This window comes from Arvicola amphibius, chromosome 9 (genome assembly GCF_903992535.2).
Source record: "Arvicola amphibius chromosome 9, mArvAmp1.2, whole genome shotgun sequence".
In the NCBI taxonomy this organism is placed as follows: Eukaryota; Metazoa; Chordata; class Mammalia; order Rodentia; family Cricetidae; genus Arvicola; species Arvicola amphibius.
In genome coordinates this window covers 118707279-118721271 of record NC_052055.2, presented here as the reverse complement: position 1 = coordinate 118721271, position 13993 = coordinate 118707279, and the positions used below count along the sequence as shown (strand labels likewise).

At 50.7% G+C, this 13993-nt stretch overlaps 1 protein-coding gene across 3 annotated transcripts in view; it reads left to right on the top strand.

Moving 5' to 3' along the window:
* Positions 1-13993, top strand: part of Pde9a (phosphodiesterase 9A) — an 89095-nt gene that overhangs the window by 24233 nt on the left and 50869 nt on the right. For all 3 annotated transcript variants that reach the window (XM_038342593.1, XM_038342594.2, XM_038342595.2), the window contains exons 2-4: positions 5326-5396; positions 7304-7381; positions 11348-11391. In XM_038342593.1, the coding sequence (XP_038198521.1) occupies positions 5326-5396; positions 7304-7381; positions 11348-11391 (193 nt within the window). The remainder of the gene's footprint in view (positions 1-5325; positions 5397-7303; positions 7382-11347; positions 11392-13993) is intronic.

The following is a 13993-nucleotide window of genomic DNA, read 5'->3' as shown; positions in this document are numbered from 1 at the left end:
TGCTCTGCTAGTCAGGCCACATCAAAGATTTGGGGGCGATTTCCCGTGAAATGGAGAATCTTGCTTGCTTATGAGCCCCAGCCCTGATCTGCCTCCAAAAGCTGGATGGCAGGCTGAAAACTCCCGTGAGTCTGCCTGCCTTGGCATCTTGTTTAAATTTCAGCTTCTTTTTTCTGTTGCTGTTTCTGGGTAATGGACAGAGGACCTATAGAATGGTTCACCATGTAGACAGACAGCCCCGCGCCCTTCCCCATGAGGCTGCCTGAGGGTCTCATGGGAATGCACGGCAGCCATTCGGTCTCTGCAGTCAGTGACAGTTGGTCCAAGCTGGGTGTTTCCTGACTCCAGCCATCCCAGCAGCACCCTACCCTCTGGCATCTGTCCTACTGGAGACTAATTAGCAAGAAAGAGTCGTGACTTTCCTGCTCATGAGATGTCCCTGTGTCAGAAGGCTTTTGCTCAACTAATGTTGCAGCCAGCTCAAAAGAGGCCTCAGAAAAGCTGGCAGAGCTGCAGAGTGGAGGAATGTGGGTTCACAGTGCTTTCTGCCGAGGCTCCCCATGTAATCTTTCTTCTCATTTCAAGGTTCTGTACAGCCTCCCTAGGCCCTTTGTCAGAAACGCTATCAGGAGGTGGTTCTTGATCCCAAAACAAAGGTGGCACCCTTGCTCCAGCTTAGCTGTCTGCACAGGAGCAGCAAGGGTCAGGTGCCACAGGGCCTTCCATTTGATTGACTGGAAGGCTTACCTTTTCTAGTGTTATTATTATTTATTAATCTATTTGTTTGACATCCAAGCCGCAGCCTCCCCCATCCTCCCCTCTCAGTTCCACTCCCCCATTTCCCCTCACCCCCCAGTCCCCTTCTCTTCTGTCTCCATCCAGGAAAGAACAGGTCTCCTATGAGTATCAATAAAACATTTACCTTTCCTTTTTTCTTTTTTCTTTTCTTTTGAGACCAGGTCTTACATAGCCCAGGTCCCAGACTCACCGTGTAGCCCAGGTCGACCTCAAATTCATGATCCTCCTGCCTCAGCCTCTCAAACGCCACTGTCTCTGTTAAAGACCCTACCCTTCAGATTTGAAAAATGTCAGCTCTTTGCCGTCCTATCTTTGGAAGCCCAAGCATCCAAATATTTCTCTTTCTTTCACACATCATCAACGGTCCTTATAAATCTAGGCGAACCTCTCGTCTTAAAATCGCCGGGACCTACCAGAACCTAAGGCGTTTCTTTTCACTGGGCCATCTGTGACCCCACGAAGCAGGTTACCCCCCAGCCCCCAGAGGATTTCAAAGCTTTGACCCCGTGATGGTAGCCCTCGCTCCTCCGGTGTCGCCCACTGCTCTGGAGGAACCTCTGGAGATAACCCTGTTGCCATGGAAAGGAAGACTATTTAATACAACTTTCTGAGTCTAGGGAGGAGGCGGAGATGGCAGGAAAACCAGATATTATTTTAAAATGTTTCATTTCAGTTTTTTTTTTTTTTTTTTTCACCTTGATCATGTACTTTTATTTTTTTTTTTTCTTTTCTCATGGTTTATTTTTTTTTATATTTAAAAATTTCCATCTCCTTCCCTCCTCCTCCCCCCTCCCTCCCCTCCTTCTCCCCTTTCTCTCCCCTCCTTCTCCCCCTTCCCTCCCCTCCCCTCCACCCATACCTCCCCTCCCTCCCTCTCAAGGCCAAGGAGCCATCAGGGTTCCCCACTCTATGCTAAGACCAAGGTCCTCCCAACTCCCCCCAGGTCCAGGAAGGTGATCGACCAAGCTGAGAAGGCTCCCACAGAGCCCGTCCATGAAGAACAATCAGAGCCCAGAGCCATTGTCCTTTGCTTCTCAGTCAGCCCCCGCTGTTGGCCACACTCAGAGAGACGGGTTTGGTCGCATGATCCATCAGTCCCATTCCAACTGGAGTTGGTGATCTCCCATTAGTTCTGTCCCACCGTCTCCATGAGTGAACGCACCCCTCTCGTTCCTGACTTTCTCCCTCATTTCAGTTTTAAAAAAATTACCAGTTTGTTTAAATGCTTAGGAAGAAGCGAAAAGGCTTCTTCGTGGAGCTCGGGACGCACAAGGGAAATGTCTCGGGGCTCACTCTGTCCTCTTTGGTGAATTCTGCCGGGTGTGCTTGGCAGCCTCGCCATGCTGTTCCTCAGCAAACAGGAGTTCTGGGTGGAGGTGGGCATGGAGGCCTGTCTGGACTTGACTCTTTGAGTCTGCAGTTTGGTGTGGTCCTTCACTGTGGCCTCGGAACATCTTCAGAATCATACAAGTTTGACCATAGAACCTTAAGGAATGTCACTCAGGGTCAAGCCATTGCTAGGTGACAGCCGATGCCTTTGTGGGCCCATTCCACAGAACTGAAAACTGAGTCACAAAGAAGTGGGTGAGGCCCAGAGAGATGGCTCAACAGGCAAAGGGCCTTGACTGGCAACTGTGGCGTGCATGTGTTAACACAACAAACTAAGTGTAACATAAGAACAAAAGAAGTCAGGGAATTTTCTCCGACTTCCAGAAGCAAGAACTCGGAAGGCAGAAAGCCCCACTGGACACCATGTGGGCCCTAAGAGGCCTGGTGTCAGTGGCTCTTAGATGCACAGAGGATGCAATGTAAGGATCATTCTAGGGGTTCTGGGGGGCTGGAGCAGCCCCCTCCCCAGCAACATGACACCCTTAGCATTTGTGTAGGGGAGAGGGAGAGGGATAGCTGGCCCACAGCACCATAGCCCACATCTTGTAGCCTGTCCCACCCTTCAGGGGCCCCTCTGAGCCTAGTTAAAGCAAAGGATGGAGGGCTGGAGATATGGCTCAGAGGTTAAGAGCACTGCCTGCTCTTCCAAAGGTCCTGAGTTCAGTTCCCAGCAACCACATGGTGGCTCACAACCATCTGTAATGAGATCTGGTTCCCTCTTCTGGCCTGCAGGCAGGCAGACCACTGTATACTTAATAAACAAATAAATCTTTAAAAAAAAAAAAAAAGCAAAGAGTGGATTCCTCCTGCCCGGGATCCTCTGCATGGTGTCCCTGAGATGGCCCAGGGACCACTGCGTCTCTGACGCAGCACACTTTGAAAAGCCTCTTGCCTGCCTCTCCTTTTAGAAGTCTCCCAGCACCATCTGTTACAGAAAGGGCCTTCCGGCCTCCCTCCTTCTACCTCCAGCTCACACAAGCGTGAGACCTCAAAGAACAAACTGAACAGGCAGCGTGAGTTACAAGAAAGACCCCAAATGTCTTGATGGGTGAATGGCTAGAACCCCAGGCTGACTCGTGACTCCCAGTTGGCTACACCAGAAAATTTGCATCATAAACCAATGGCTCAGAGGCTCGTGCCAGGAGCAGTCATGGGAGAAACAAGGCTGGTCTTGGGTAAAAGTGCATCCTGCTGACAGTAGAGACCAAACACGCTGCCTGCCGCTGTAAACAGCGGGATGAAGAGAGAACAGGAGGGCTAGGAGAAGGGCATTCATGGGGCTGGAGTCAGAGACCACAGTGGGGACACTTAGCCAAGGCACAGGCTGGGAGGGGACAAACCCTGGAACCTTATGTGCCCAGCAAAGAGTCAGATCTCTCCTGCCGGTGACAGGAGCTCACGGGGACCCTGCAAAGATAAGCATGGTGTGGATGGGATCCCGCAGGAATCGAGCCAGGGAGTAGGCTACTGCAGGAATCAGGATACGACCAGAGATGAGCTGGAATGGCACCCTCAGCAGGGAGCTGAAGACATTGGGGACAGTGCAGTTGGAAAATGCGGTCACAGCCAACTCGGTCACCCCTGGTACTGGTACACAGAGCGGAACCGTCAAGGCATGAACAAATGCTCTGTTTCTGTATCATTGCTGACCTGGCAGCATGCAGGAGATGGCCTTAGTCACAGAAAGGCCAGGTTCATGGGAGAGAGTCGTCTGTTCACTATATTTTGCCATTTCTAAGTAGAGTAAGAAGCAACTCAGCTAAAAAAAAAAAAAAAAGAAAAGAAAAAGAACTGCCAGGCTTCAAGAAGTAATTATCAGCCCGGGTCCTCCTCCACACACAGGGACTCGGGCCGAGTACTGAAGGGCATTTGCTGCAGTAAGCCCGGAAGAAGTACCCAAGGGCAGTATGAAAGTGGGGCCTGGGGGTGCCTGTGACCCCAGTAGTCCAGATCTGGAGATGGGGGGTTTCAGTTCCGCACCACACAATGTGACACTGTCTCAGAAGGGGCTGGGTCAGTGCAAACCATTCCCCTTTGACGTGCAAGGCCCTTGGTTGGATGCCTAGGACAAGAGAGGAAGGAAGGGGAAAAAGAAAACTATGATAAAGTTTGAACTATTAATTATGGGATTATTATTATATTATATATAATATGTTAATATATTGTTATAAGAGATTTTATTAACAAGAAGGGATGGCAATAATAATAGGATGATTATCAGTGAAAAAGAGCTGAGACCTTCTCACGTCCAGGCTCTTGTACAGACCATGCCGATGCAAGACCAGCCCTCGCTGTCCCGCAGGGCTGGGGCCGGATGCTGGCTGGTGTGCAGAAGCGCAGTGGGTACTGTTTATATGTTGCTGACACTCGCGGTCCACAGCTGCTCTCTTGTCATTTTGAGCCCCCTTTGATCTAGTCATTCGGCCCCAGATCCTCATTCCCCAACGGCTAAAAGGCAATCATTTTATTTTAATCAATAAACTTAAATTTGCCTTTCCCACGACAACTCTGTGAACTGACTGGAGACCGGCTGTGCTGCGATACCCTGGGACTTCATCCTCACCTTTGTGCCACATGCAGCCGCGGGCACTGCAGGCACAGGGACGCAGGCGAGCGATTTATTTTCACCTAACAAAAGAGTGAAGCTTTCCCACAATCCATACACGCTGATAAAATGAAGAGATGCCCACGTGACATCAGAGAGCCCACGGTTTTAAAAAGTAAACACCGGTTCTGAAGGGCAAGGGAGTACCTGGTACCTGGAACCCAGCATCTCCATGGAAACCAGCCACCGCTCTGCTACCTCACTGCCTGTGATCTGTGCTTTTTTTGTTTAAATGCATGTGTGCACATGTGTGTTTGTGTGTATTAGATGCACATGTGGACACATGTATGTGGGAAACCAGAGGTCAGCCTTAGGCGGTACTCCTCAGTAGCCATGAGTCTCATTTTTTGAGGCTGGCTAACCAGTGAGCCCTAGGGATGCTCCTGTCTCTGCCTCCCTGGTGTTGGTGCCGGAAGCTTATGACGTTTGGCTACGTATATGAGTTCTAGGGATCGAACCCGGGTCCTCGTGCTTGAAGAGTAGGCACACGACTCGCTGAGCCTACTCCCCAGCCCACCTTCCGTGTTTTGCAGGTGGTCTTCAGCAAGTACTGCAACTCCAGCGACATCATGGACCTGTTCTGTATCGCCACCGGCCTGCCTCGGTGAGTGTCCCCTGTGTGCTCCGTGATGAGGACCGCGTTATCCCCACAGTGGACCAGGGCAGGTGAAGCTGCAAGTGGGCCAAACCCCACAGAAGGCTCAGTCCGGCTCTGCACCTCCTCGGCAGCCGTGTCCAGCCCCCGGGTTGAACTCAGCAGAGCCCCCTCTTCAGAGCTGGGCCTTTCCCTCCACTCACGTGTTCACTCCCTGTTGAGAAAGGAAGATGGCTGTGTTCAGAGTTGCTCCGGCCTCAAATAGCTATAAATGTCCTTGCTCTCAGGGGTGCCGTCATCAGCGTTCGACACACGGCTGGCTTCAGAGATGAGCCAAAAGCCGGTGTCTATTCTATAGAACCCTCCCTCCAAATCCCCCCACAGTTTCTTTCCTTAATCCAGTCTGTACTAGCATGGGGATTTTCTAATTACAGGCTGAGCCTCGCTAGTCCCCAAACCCCAAGTTCTCCAAACTCTGAAACAGTTTTAGTGCTGACCTGACACCAGAAGTGGAGAATGCCGTGCTTGACCTGGTGCAATGTCAATCAAAACATAGCGTGAAAGACATGGGTTGTGTTTACACATGGGTCTGCTCCCTGTAGTATTACATCCCATAAATTCAAGTAGCCTAAAATCTGAAGAAAAAAATCCCAAGCACTCTGGCCCTGAGCATTTTGGCTAAGGCACATGTGATTCATTTTAACACCTAATTTTCCATTAGAAAAGACAACCGAAAGCCAGGCATGATGACGTATGCCTGTAATGCTGGTATTTGGGAGGTTGAGGCAGGAGGATTGTGAGTTAGAGATCAGCCTGGACTATACAGTGAGACTCTCTGTTGCAGACACAACTAAAGAAAGAAGCAAGAGAAAGGAGAGGGGTACGGGTATGACACTGGATGGTGAGAACCTTAAAGTTGGGGTCAGAGTCAGTGGAGGTGAAAGGGACGGAGGATGACCAAAGCTTTTCACAGACCAGCAAGAAAGGGACTGTGGTGATGAAGCCGTGTCCTGGAGGCAACAGCAGATGATCTAGTGCGGTAAAAGCAGCCACCACGCGGGCAGCTTTCCTACCCTGTGAGACTGGGGTCTCATGCCATGGTACTGATCTGAAGAATTCACAGGCCCCTGGGGAGCTGGCTCCATGGATAAAGTCCTTGCTGTGCAAGTGTGAGGATCTGAGTTAACGCTCACATAAAAAGCCAGGTGTGGTGGCACACACTTGTAATCCCAGTCCTTAGGAGGCAGGGACAGGCAGGTGTGGGGAGGGGGTTCACTAGCCTGGTAGGCTAGCTGAATTTCAGGCCCCAGTCCCACTAAGAGACCTTGTCTCAAAATTCAAGGCGAGTGCTGCCCGAGGAATGCTGTGGAGGTTGACCTCTGGCCTCAGGCACCCACGCAAGCGTGCACTCATCCTTATACACACAAATTAAAATACAGTAGTAGTCATCACAGTTGAGGATCAGAGGGCTTAGTTCACTTGGCAGAGGTAACAGCTCTTCAGAAACCCCAGGGATGAGAAACTGCGGAGGAAACTGGTTTTGACCATTTAAGTCCGCTTTGTGGGAGAGAATTGGGACCTGCGTATTGCAGCCAGATAAGCAAGCGATGATTCTTGTCTTTGATTTATGTTAGTTTTTGGGCACCGTAGCTTCCTCCATCTCCCAACTCAATAAATTAGCCTTGCTCCAATTCCCACTTTAAATTATTTAAAAATTGGCAGGCTCTCAGAATACACTTACCCTTTTAACATGATTTGCTAAGGGAGGGTGGGGTACAACCCACTGCCCATGCCTGCCCTTAGTCAAGGACACCTCGTCCCCAGTTCTCAAGGCGAGCCTGGTTCCCCTGGGCTCTGTCACGTGAGGCCCGGGTACACATGTGTACCGGGGCAGTACTGACTTGAGTCTTTTGCAGGAACACCACCATCTCCCTTCTGACCACGGATGACGCCATGGTCTCCATTGATCCCACCATGCCTGCGAACTCAGAGCGGTAAGCAAGCCTCTCTTCCTGAGGTGCCTTATGCTTCTATGCCATGTGCCCGGGAGTTTGCAATTTGGTTTTGTTTACTACTGCTGAAGAGTGTGAAGTTTCAGCAGAGAAGGGAAGAGGCAGATGGGAAGCAGGGGGAGGAGGCTCAGTTCACTCCTGCCTTCTTGGGAAGCCATGCTCCATTCTCAGTAGGGGCCCTAGGAGGAGGCCGGTCGTGTGCAGACACAAGGAACTGGACTACGTAGACTAGGAGCATAGCCCCAGCCTGAAGAATCCTGAGGGATCCTTCTGGGATGGCTAGGGCTCCCTGGGGACCTTGTCACCCCATTTAAGCCCTTGCTGGAACGTTCTGTGCATATGAGGAAGGAAACTGAGGCACAGAAGGTCGAGTAGATAGCTGGAGCCAGTCATCTGTACCCTCAGGGAGGGCATGGGACAAACAGATCCTTTGAGTCAGTGATGCCACTTTCCCACGTGGTCTGGAAAGTCCCTAGGCGTCTCCTTGTCGTATGCGCAGTTCAGCTAAACAGAACTCAAAATGCAACCTCTGGGGCTGGCGGGATGATCCAGCTGGCAAAGCGTTTGTACGAAAGTATAATGGCGTGAGCTCAAGCCCAGGACCCGCGTGAAGATGGAAGGTCCTCTGACTTCCACATCACACGCATGCACATATGCACACACCCACACGCACACTCACACCCACCCACGCGCACACACATGCATGCATACACGTGCACACACACACACATGCCCAAGTGTCCAGAAGGAACACTGCTTTGTAGAATGCTGGAAACCACCTCTCAGATGCAGAGGGCAATGGAGATGCGTGAGGTTGGACAGGTGTCCGGTGCTGTGTCTGGTCACAGTGGTGTGGAGATGCAGTGAAGTATCGAGAAGGCTGGGAGAGGCAGGGACATGGACAACATATTTGTGGGCTTAGACTAAATGGCCTAGATCTGGGGGTGACTACATGCGGTGAGTTGGGTATCGGTGCGTTGCCTGTGTGGGTGCATTGGAGATGGGGAAGTAGGAGACACAGGCGTGGTGGACAGCACCTATTAAGGTGTGACCGTGCTGTCTCCTGGGCCTCCATGTTCTCCTGCACGTCCCCTCCCACATCCCTTCTTCCCTCTTCTCCCCCAGAATGGACTCAGTATCTTGACCTGAGCCTGTGTGCTGGGAAGGGATTGCCAGAGTCGCGAGTGGTTGCTGAAGACACCATGTGCATCATGACATGTGTGGTCTGGCGATGCCCCACCCTGGTCTCTGGGGGGGGTGCCTGACCTCATGCCTGTTGGTGCTTTGCCGTGCTGACATGAAGACATGCATCCACTCGCCCACACTGGTGGCTCAGTATGAACCAGGTCAACTGGACAGTGGCTTTCTGCTCTTGCTGGGCATTGGAACTAGCAACATCTTTTAAAGGGATCTGCTTGACTCACGGGCTCCTTTATGATTTATTGATCTTTGTAAAGCTCTACAGAGGGTTCTGGAGTGCGGCCTGGGGTGAGAACCACCCACAGAGGGGAACCTCTGAAACTACTCTGAACCTAGGCATAGGCCTGTGACCAGAAAGTTCTGTCCTCTGATCCCAGCTGGTACCATTCTCCGAGGGTACAGAACAGACTCCCTGGTCTCTGTGACCCACCCCTCCACACTCCTCCACAAGCACGGGCCTACCCCTTACCTGCCCTTCCTGGGGCTGCATGCCTGATCACTTGTATCTATGTTTTTACCTTCCCCACCTCTGAAAACCTCAGAGCTGTTCAGCTTGGACATGGTCACCTCCTGCTGTCCCTGCCTCCCGCTGGTGGAAGGGACTCTGCTGGTCTCATCCACACGCTTGGAGCCTCCCTGTTTCCTGTTCACTGGATGGGTTTTCCATGACTCCCCAAGACTAGGAGGTTTCTAAGCAGCCACCTTCATCCTGGTCCTGGTCAAATGGGCGGCTGTCTCCATCTCTCACGGCTTAGTGCTTGCCTGCTGTGTTTTTCTTCACCTGTTTCAAACCCCAAATCACAGCAGCAAGATGGAAAGCCAATCGACTTCCGCTCTCCTCTGGAGCTGGCAAGCCATGATGAATGAGTAGCCTGTTCCCAAGACCAATAAGTGAGAACGGGCATCTTGGAGCCTGGCCAAATTGGAGCTACAGGTTTGCCCTCAGAGGGCCTTTTCCCATCTGGCGCCTCTCTCTGACCAAGGGATGTTCTAGGTTTGGTGGTGTCCCGCTCTCACGGATGCCTCTTGGACCCTGCCCTTCCTCATTGCTGGGGAAGGGGAACAGATGCTTAAGTGGTGTGAGGAGAGGGGGCATATGGCGTAGCATATGGAGAGCGGAGAAGCCCAGAACTGACACCGCACATTCCTGACATAACACAAACACATCTTTGGTTTCCGATTTTAGCCAAGTTGTGAGACGTGCAGCTTTCTGCTGGGTAAAGCAACCAGGCCCCAGCAAGGAGGGCTGGACAGCCATCCATCTGCTCGGCACACATGCCCTGTAGATGCCCAGCTGGCGCCAGGCTGCTGCCTCCCCAAGCGTCCTAGAAGACCAGTGGCCAGGCAGAACAGACACACAGTGAAAGTCCAAGGCCATTTATCACCTCTAAAGGGAAGGGGTTATTTCATTTACATTACATTAACAGAGTCGAGGAAGAGAAGCGAGGAAGCCATAACTCAGTTCAGATGGAGCCAGGGGTTTATTCAGTCCCAGAAGACGCGTCACTGGCTTTACTGAGCTAAGAGGATTTGGAAACCCGGAGCCAAGGCTAAGCAAGAGGCTGTGGAATGTAGCCAGGAAGTTCTGCCTGTGGTCCGAGTGTCTTGCAGCCTCTGTCCAGGCTCTCCTCATCTCTGGCCAGTGGCCTCTGATTGCATTCAGACCAAAACATTCTGGGTAACAAATGGGTTGCCCATCCTAAAGACAGACACTGTAACTCTGTAACAGAATAATGTCTCTTCAGAAACCCGCACTTGAACGTGGGAGATCATTGCCCGTGACAGGAGTGTTTTGGTCTTGTTCACTGCCAGCTCCTACCACAGTGGGCTCTCAGAACAGCACGAGTGAATGAGCAAGACAGGTCTAAGGGTCTCTGGGCTCTCATGGCTCATCTTGAAACATGACTTCCGAACTTCATCTGCAAGGTCAGGTGTTTGAACTTTACCTGTGTCGCTAGCGCACAGCCAGCCAGCAGCACCTCTGAGGGCTGTCTCTCGAGCCTTCTAGTGCTCTTGCTATCAGGTTATAACTTCTGCCAAGCTGCTGGGTTAAAAACAACAGCAGCAGTACCAGCAGCAGCAGCAGCACCAGCAGCCAACCCACCAGTCTCTCCTGAGGTTAGCTCTGAGCCCTGGACATTGCCCAACTTCACCTGGTTTCATCTGGTCTCAGAAGCCTGCCCCTGCCCTAGCTAGAGGTCCTTACATGCGTGGAGAGCCTTTCCCTGCTGTCCCAATAGCCAGTGTCCTCTGCAGGACTTCACACAGGCCGGTGAACAATGGCATGTGTTTCTGACAGGGTTGGTGGCTCCAGTACGGTCCACCGAGCTTCAACAGAAATGAGAAGGAGCCAGTTTGCACTGGCGTGGGATAGAATTAGGCATAGAATGTCAGAGTCTTTTCTTCCCACCCGATACTGTATCTTTGGGTCTTAGTTAATTGATGACAGAAGTTTGCTTCATTAGTCAAATATAAAGGACATTATAAAGGAACTTGTTAAACGATATGATTTTTAAAACTAGATGCGCCTGAATGAGAGAACTCAGAACAGTCAGATTTGGGGAAGGGGTCTTAGGATGCAGAGCGTGAGCTTGGAACATGCAGGGCCTGGAGTTCTAGCTCCAGTGCCGCAGCAGGAAAAGAAAACAAATCACCAAGCTGGATTGTAACACTCCCTAGGGATCGCTTATCACTGGCAGCCACCGGCGCCTCTGGCAGCCACTCATGGTGCCTTCTCTTCTCTTGCAGAACTCCCTACAAGGTGAGACCTGTGGCTGTCAAGCAACTATCTGGTAAGGCCCTGTTATCGCATTTTAAATTATATATAATATGGAGAGGGGGGGAGGAGAGAAAGGGTTCCAGCCTTTCCCTGTGATGGAATGAATGCATGTTAAGTGTTCAGTTCTGCAGCTTGCTACCACTGCAGAATCTGAAATCTCATGTTCTTGTCCAAGTGCCTCCCGCCCGAGTTCCCACCCTGACCCAGAGAACATGCTAGATACTAGGTGTCATCCCACCTTGTTCTACCTCAGTTCCCATGCCTACACTCATCTCTGTTTCTATGAGCTGCCCACCCAGACCCCCAGCCCACCAGGATTCCCAAGGTGCTTCAGCCAGGCGTGGGATTTTGTAGGAAACCTGTTTCCTTTTGGATTTTTAAAAACCACTTCTGTTTGTATGTGATTTGTGCACAATAAAATGCCCCTGTTTAAGTGTGCACCTGGATGTGATTTGGAGAAGCTGTACGCTGCTGTCACCGTCGATGAAACCGATGTTTCTGTGAACATTCTCTCACGTCACTTGACAGCTGGCTTAGTTTTGGAGATGATCCAGTAGATGTGTTTCCCAGAGTTTGTGTGAAGCATTTGGGGGGGGGTGGATGTAAGTGTTTCTTATTCATGACTGTGTGCATACACATAGAAACCAGACATCACTCTCCTGTCGTGTCCTTCCTTGGGAGCTTCCATCTTGCTCTTTGAGACAGGATCTCTTATTCTCCTGGGTCTTGCGTACTGACTAGGCTAGGCTGGCCGGCCAGTGAACCCCATGGGATCTTCCTGTGTCTACCTCTCCAGCTCTGGAGTACATGCATGTGCCACTGTGTGCAGCTCTTTATGTGGGGTCTGGGAATGAGACGCAGGTCCTCAGGCTTCACAGCAAACCGTCTCCCCAGCCCCTTTCCAGAGTTTCACACAGGAAAAAAAAATGACCCAGGAAGTGACTCGACACGATGCTTCTGAGAACCACTGGTGTCGTGAGAACCGGCCATGGCGCCTGTTAGCCATTAACGGTCATCCGCACCCTGTACTTCTCATTCATTTCTGAATGGGCTTCTTTTGGGTCATTCTTTCATGAGTCAAACTTCCGTGAAAGACTAGGGGGTGGGGCTCGAGTGAAGCTGTGGGGTCATGAGGTAAAGGGTACGTTTGGCTCCTTCAAAGCCTGTTACTCCCCTTCTCTGATGCGGCTGTGCCATCTTGGGCTCCCTGGTGCCCTACTCCGGCTGGCTGTCCTCTCGGCACTGTGAGCTGTTACAGTCACTCTGACGGCTGTGGAAGAAGAATTGGCCATGGTTTTAATTTGTGGATCCCCTAACAATTCCTGATCGTGAGTGTCCTTGAGTGTCTGTTTTATATTTACTGTGCAGCCCCGCTGGTCATCGGTAACTCCTAGTTGCCGCTCCTGCACTGATTGCTCTGGGAAGCCCTTGACGGATGCACCGAAGGTTCACACTTAGCGTCTGTTCCCACTGATGTGATAAACCACTCTCATGAAAGCTTTTGCAGGAGAAAGGGTTTATTTCAGCTTACAGTTCAAGGTCACACAGTCTGGTGGGGACATCAAGGCATCAGGAGCTTGAAGTAGCTGCTCATGTAACATCCATGACTGGGATAGCGGGAGTGATGGATGCATGTTTGCCGGTGCGGCTCAGTTTTGAAAAAGTCCAGTTTAATTCTCTTTTTTAGATTTTTATTTTTATATAACGTGTATGTGTGTGGCTGTCTTGCCTGCATGTATGTATGTGTACCGTATGCATGCAGTGCCCTCAGATGCCAGAAGAGGGCATCAGACCCCCTGAAACTGGAGTTACAGACGGTGAGAGCCTCCATGTGGGTTCTGGGAATTGAACCAGGATCCATTTAGCTATAGAACTCACCTCACTGCACCTGGCTTTACCTCCTGGCTGGGAAGTTTGCTGATATACTTTTTTCTAGGGGTTTTATAGTTTTAGTTTGTATCTTGAGCTCCATATGGATTTGTTTGCTTGCTTGTTTTGTTGTTGTTGTTGTTGTTGTTGTTGTTTGCAGTACAGTATGAAACCCAGGGCCTTGTGCATGCTAGGCAAGCATCCTGACACCAAGCTGCATCCAAGCCCACGTGGCAGACTTGGAGTTGATCTTTGTGTATGCATGAGATAGAGCTGAAGTCAGCTTGCCTTTGTGAAATTCAGTTTGGGTCTTGGGGAGATGGTGTGACAGGGTGAACTTTGAAGTGCCCTCAGAGAGCCAGCAATGTGTGCGGCCGTGTGTCCAGATCTCCTTCTTGTTTGTGGTGTGACGTCATGGGGCACCAGTGGCTTCAGCCTGTTCTCTGTTTGAGGCATTTCTTATATAAACTGTCATACAGTTCTCTTGACAGTAGATATGAGTCTAACTTCTTGTAGCATAAATATTTTTATTGTAAGAAGCTTTCCCGGCTTCCTCTGAGCAGAAAGCTATTTTATTTTTATATTACTAACTAAATCCAGTTCTCTGTATGGATTTCAGCATGGCTTCCCCTAGTCCTTTATCTGTGCCAGGATCTAACCATTGTCCCACACTGCACCGAGGCCTGGTTCTCAGACTTTCATGGTTGTAAATTTCAGGATTGTGAATCATCTGTTAAGTGTCCCCT